Source organism: Varroa destructor, unplaced genomic scaffold (assembly GCF_002443255.2).
Source record: "Varroa destructor unplaced genomic scaffold, Vdes_3.0 BEIS01000006.1, whole genome shotgun sequence".
NCBI lineage: Eukaryota > Metazoa > Arthropoda > Arachnida > Mesostigmata > Varroidae > Varroa > Varroa destructor.
Window position 1 is genome coordinate 28,560,815 of NW_019211459.1, and position 6,413 is coordinate 28,567,227.

The window sequence follows — 6,413 nt, forward strand, 5'->3', positions numbered from 1 at the left end:
AGGCGATCACTGTGCATACAACAGATTTCACCGTCAAATTTTTATACTCACGTTCGAAGTGAACATAACTGACCGTTATGAGGCAAGGAAGAATACAAACGAAGGACCATGGGCAAAGTTTACAGTGCATTGTACAAACGTTTGCTCCTTATGGAAAAGTTGTTTTGACCAATGAGTCATTCATTAGAAATCGAGGTGGCCTAAAAAGATTCTTGCTTAATTGAGTGGGAATGGGAGAAAGAGGTGGAGGAAGAAGAGAATTAAAGGATCGATACCTCAATGGGATTGAAGTTTAAAAAAAAACATCATTATTAACAACCTGGGAAAAAATCGGCGTAATCAAACGTTCAGCTCTGGTGCCAGACAGCACATCGCATTAGAGAGTGATTCAGGTTTAAGTTATTCCGTGACAATGTCATATTTCTAGAAACGTCTAGCTACAGCCTATTGCACGAGGCCGAAGGCGCCCATACGATGGTTTGCGTTGCCATAGCGGCTAGCGATACATCAAAGCTAAAACTAGATAAAAATCGAGCCAAAAGAGATATGTTTAAGTATCGCAAAGACAGTACTTGCATTTCAAAGTTGATCTGCATATTTCGATAACGCATTGTAACGTCTCTCACGTCACCAAGTTGGTGAATTCAAATAAATTGAAGTTGACAGGTTATTGAAATGGAAATCGGTAACTAATGGTACCGAGCGCAGTGAGTAGTATTAGACGCTGCTACGCTTGCTTGCTTCTAAGATACTGTCAGTATTTAGTATCAAAGAATCTTACAAAATGAACAATTATCTTTTCTATATTTGGCGGTTATTAATGGTATTAGTGCTCATAGGCCCTCTAAAACCAATTGTACGGAATAGCTCCCTGCCACCAAAGTTATACAGACAATAGTGCGGTATAGGAGCTTTGACTCCACAGGATATTACTGAGGCATTAGTGCAATCAATTAATTAAGTTACGTTTGCGATAATAAACTTGACGCCAACCTACTAATGATGGATCGAGAAAGTGCAACTGACCTGTCCTAAGTTGATCGATGCTGTTCTGGCTGTATTCGTTAAGGTCACTGTTACCATTATGGGTATGGTCCTTCTGTCCACTAGCGTGATGATGATGGAAGTTATTTCGGTGATGATTGCTATGATGATCGGTTCTGAGCAGGTCGTCAATAAGGTAACTGCACTTGCGTCTCTCTTCAACCCGTTGCTCATCGTCCACCTCGGCGTCAACACTAGCGATAAGCGGTCGCGTTGAGAGATCCAGACCAATGCATTCGCTTGTCATGGTCATATTAAATCCGAAACACAGACTATTTCGAAGTCACCTCACAGCCTGAACGCTTCTACCACAAGAATACCAAAAGTCCGTCGGACGGTAGCGAGGACGACGTACCACAAAGTAATTGTGCTTTACCTCACATTAAGGCGTTTGTTTAGAGAACACGATCTCTATTGAAGAGTCTTGGAATTCCATCCTCCAGCAACAACTGTCCATTTAGGACGCCTTCACGATCTGGTTCTAATTTACTGACGAAGCAGGTGAAGGTAACGCAATGTTTAGGAAAGGCGCACGGCAACAATTCGTTCGTCTTGTCAATTAATAATAATTCTATATATACGCACATACAATTACAGTGGATGCATTAATATTGATAACATTATTGTTGGATTTAGTTTAGTACTAGCTGGATGCTGCTGTATAGCTGGTTATGGCTGTGGCTCTCCGCACCGTTCTTCAGGATGGTATCAGTAGTGTTGTATACCAATGGGGAGTGCGCGAACGCCGCGATTCCGATGTATGGGACAGGGTCTCTGTGCCTAGTGCCTTCGAGGTTATTTGAGCGGTTGTTCGCGCGTCTCGCTGCTTGCTGAGAAAAACCACAGTCCCGCTATCAAGACAAGGCCCGGCGGTAGAGAGCGAAGAGTGTCAAGCTCTGGCTCTACTTGGTCCCTCGGATGCGGATGGGCCCTAGGCCCGTTCAGCCGTCTGCTGCACACCGCCGCCCATCCCGCGATTGCCTCTCGCATAGGGAAACGCCGCAAGTTTGGGGCGGAGTCTGCTGTCTTGGGCGGGGCTTCTTTAGGCGGGGGAGTGGGCCTCAACGAGGGTAACGAAGGGAACCTAGAGAGATGCTTTAGGGGATGCTGACGGGAGATACGATGCCTCGGGGCGCACGAGGAGACAGAGGGGCATGAGGAGAGGGAAACAACCTGACGGGGGGATTGTATTTAGGGATAAGATGGGATCGGGTCTGGTGCTCTCGCTGCTCATCGTTCGGACTAAGCGAGGCGCTAGCCGGGTCGACTGTCGGCTTATCGCCGCTCTGAGGGAGACGGCCAACGCTCACCATCAACCAAAACGAATCAGCTGATCGTTGCGAGCAGACGACCGGAGATCCCTAAATCGAGGGGTAGTCCCGCTTCGCGATCGTTCGTAGTCTCAACTCTCAACTGAGACTCCGAAGCGAAGCTTTGATGAGGATCGACACGGTGCAGTGCCGTAGTGGAAGGTGCTAGCGGGGGACCAAAAGGACGGGTGGAGTAGGGGGAATAGAGAATCTGCTTGTTGATGGGGAGCACCAACAGGATCTATCGCGGTACTTCGCTCTTAGTGTGAATGTAGACTCCGAATCACCTTATTATAACAACAGTATACAATATGTCGCTTGTCTCAAATAATTGATGGTATTAGGTATAGATAATTTTTGGGTAATGATCACCAGGTGTGCGTGAGCGCAAGCGTGTCGCTTGCTAAAAATTGCTATCCTTTAGGAAATATAGGCTACTCTGGGATGCTTATATAAACTAATAGTTATCGAAGCACACCCATTTCACAGCCTAAATTGTTGTATAAACGCAGCCTTATAAACAGCCATGTGATGTGAAGCATTTAGCCCAGCCCCAAGTTTAGTACAACCTTTGTTATCATAATAGTCATGAGAAAAGCTGTTTTCTCGCGATGAATTTTGCATTAGTGTAAGTCCTTCTTTATACTGGCATCATTATTTATACCCAAACAATAAGTTATCTCTCTCGTCCAATAAGATCTAATACTATAAACACCGCAAATCACTAATAGTTTTAGCGCTTGAAAGATTGTTCATGACCGAAATGTAGGGCCTTTGAGCCTGCCTAAATCTGGAGTCGACGAATGAAGACTAGCTGAAAACATAGAAACAGGCAGCAATACATTTGCCATGTTTAGTTTCACTCTATCAAATATCCTGTTAAAAAAATTCACATGAGAAAAACCCGCGCGACTGTATCTTACAAACGTACTTGTCCAGACCCAGGGGAAAGAGATTCATCTTGGCGGTATTAGCTAATCTTGAGGAGAAGCGCCATATTCATGGCTTTCACATCTATGCGGTATCCATGGGCTTTTGGATGAAGGTGTTCCACTCCATGCAATTTAGTAATTCCTACATCCTAAATAGGACATACAGAACCAATTGACACATCTCAGATTCTGCTTCGACGAAATATGTGATATCAATCAAATTATATAACACGAAATCTGACATGGGAAGTTCATATGGTAAAGTCACGATGGTTTCGACATTAACCATTTTACAAAAATGGAATGAAGATTCCTGAAAAATTAATTTGTGCGACTGGATAGATTTTTTCCCAACAAAAATTAGGCCCTAGGTTGCTGGCTGGATGAGAATCCACATTTTCAATGTCCAATCTTTCTCTGCGGTTATGACGATCTATTCGATAGCGCCACCTTGGCGCTATGTTGGAAGTTAAAGCAGAAGGAGTCACTTTAAGAAACAAGAGTCACTGACCCTGTTAACAAAATATGTGCTTAGGTTATTGATCCACATTAGCATGATGTAGTCGTAGGTAGTTAATGTAGTATGGTAATTCATTTTTGTAGTTATTAAAATACAGCTCTAGCACCTGACAATGATTTTGGCTTGTCTTCAATTGGATGATACTAAAATGAAAAATCTAGTACCCCCAACTATACAATCAACATTGCAGTCATACTGTCTAGTTTCCCATTTATCGAAGGTGCTTATCACGAGCTGCCATAGTTCTGATGTGATTATCGACCAAGTCAGATTGTCTTGCTGAGCGTATCCCAGGGGAAGCATGTCCTCATCCTTGCCACCATCACCACCACCACCACTCCCCACTCTTCAGCAGGTGTCTACCTAGTCCGGAACCATTTCAGTATACGACCTAGACGCCGATCGTCTGATTATCAACATTACTACACAGCCCTATGGACGTAGTCACGATGTCGGTCGTATCTATGAAGCCTTCCCTTATACAGCCTTAATCATCACCTTAAAACACCCTAAATACTAGAACCAGACAGCTCTATCCTGCGTGACCAACAACGGCATGTATAAGATCTGGTACCGTCGGCACCCCGGCAGCCGTCGCAGGCAATCTGACAAGACGTTTGTGATTACTTGTTCTTCAATATGGATGGCGGACCCATCGCTCGTGTGCTGTTAACAGCAATTCAATGCCGACAGGATGGGTACGTTCTTGGTCTAGCCAGCTTCCACTCATCGAGTTGAGGGTGTTGGTGACTCTTATCTGATGCTGTCCTGTTATCTGCGGAAGGAGAAGGATCAACGGGCAGGACATGGCACGAAGGCACACTAAAGCAACCCTTCCGACGAAGATCGGATAAGGTGACTTATTATAGGCAGGTGAAGTGGCACCTATGTACCTGATAGACCTGCCTTCGCATGGGTAAACTGCCTCTCGGCTGTGCGTTCATTTCAAGAGGTAGTCGTGAAAAGATAAACCTTACGGTAACCCAGATGAATCACGAACAAATACTATACAAATTTCTAACACAATCGATTTTTTGCGAAAATCTGTTTGTTTGTTGTGTTGCATAACGTCTATATTTACTTGAAACGACAGTAGAGAGAAATAAGTGTGCCTATAGGCTTTTGGCTCCTCTTTTAGCGTGAACGATAGGTGACTAGCCGCTCGCATTTTGCGTTAACTAGGTTGATTATGTTATGGCTGAAGGTATATCCCTTGAGAATGACTAAACAAACGGGCGGAAATGTTTGGTTGAAGCTGTTACGCGACAGACGCCTACATGCGCACCTACTTTTTCCTTAACCCTTAGTTTCCCTGAAGCATCAGCCTCTTCATTTTGCTATATTAACGTTTAAGTTAACCAGCAGCCATTACTTGAAAATAGGTCATATCACATAGACCAAACCGTTAACTACCGTGCTTTACGATGCTGACCCCAGAGATACGGAAAACAATTTGCTGCAGGTCCAGTTGATCTGGATGAATCAACTAGCGATAATCTAAATGGGAAAGCGCGATTTACAATACGGGGTGTTTCAAATATTTCCACAACGAATATTGCTTAGAGAGGTATGTGGCTGTGTCATTGATCCGATGAATCCTTAACGAAACTGGCATAGATTCACCACGAATTTTGCAGAAGAGAGTTCTCATTTGATTTCATAGTAAAAAAACAAACAAAAAAAAAGGCCAAGTTCGATAAATCAAGCGATCTTACTGCTTAGATCGCGAACCTTTTCAGGCTAATCAAATTATACCAAACACCTGTGCTCAAATAATAATAAATGCAGGCATCCCCTTTATGAGTTATTGTTAACGGTCGCCGCAAAATAAATAGATAACATAGTTCGAAAAAAACGCACGCTTTTCTCGAAGTTTCTATAAGTGCAACGTTTTGTTAGCCCCCTGGCGAATTATAAGAGAACGAGCTAAAGCAATTGATAAGTCGTGATTTGCCATTCTCTGGTTTACGTTGCCTCCTGCTTCTAATGTATCGCACTCAGACGAGAAGATGTCGTAAGCAATCTTATATTCCGCTAACCTCAATTCTAAATAATAAATCACAAAGAAAAAAAATAGCCAGACTGTGTGAATCCCTATAGCCGGATCGTAAGTTTGCAACTTCGGTCGAGCTATGAACGCCTGAATGTTTGGTCAGAGTTTATTCGCTAATTTATTTACTTAGCGTAAGTGAGGGACTGTATCGGACGAGAGCGACGGCAGCTGTAGGCCCCTCAGCTGAGTGTTTTGCTCGTTCACAGAGTCAGCAATGAACGCCATGTTGTCCATGCCTCATACAGCTCTGTACAGGACAAGCGTTTTTGCTAGAAGCGACCGCCACAACAAGCTAAAAGATCAGCGGTAACACAACCGTAGAAGCTACGTCAAGAGAATTGTAACGAGATACAATAACAATAATTTTCAAGCGATAATAATATTTTCCGTGTTTTTTTTTTTATCTCCTTGAGCTTTTCCTATTGCACTTGTAGCATAGATGGACACCCTAACAGAGAGATAATAATCATATGTCGAAGGGCGACCCGTTGCGGCTACTGCTTTAGCACACAGGTACAGCCGCTGAATAGAAACAAAAACATCAGTTAGTATAT

General features: G+C 43.5%; 1 protein-coding gene across 1 annotated transcript in view; it reads right to left on the bottom strand.

Annotated features, from left to right (window-relative positions):
• The window catches only part of LOC111253381 (uncharacterized), a 44,431-nt gene extending 42,453 nt beyond the window's left edge, over positions 1 to 1,978 (bottom strand). The window contains exon 1 of the mRNA XM_022812676.2: positions 1,027 to 1,978. Coding sequence (XP_022668411.1) covers positions 1,027 to 1,297 — 271 coding nt within the window. The 5' untranslated portion in view covers positions 1,298 to 1,978. The remainder of the gene's footprint in view (positions 1 to 1,026) is intronic.
• Positions 1,979 to 6,413: the final 4,435 nt, after the last annotated feature.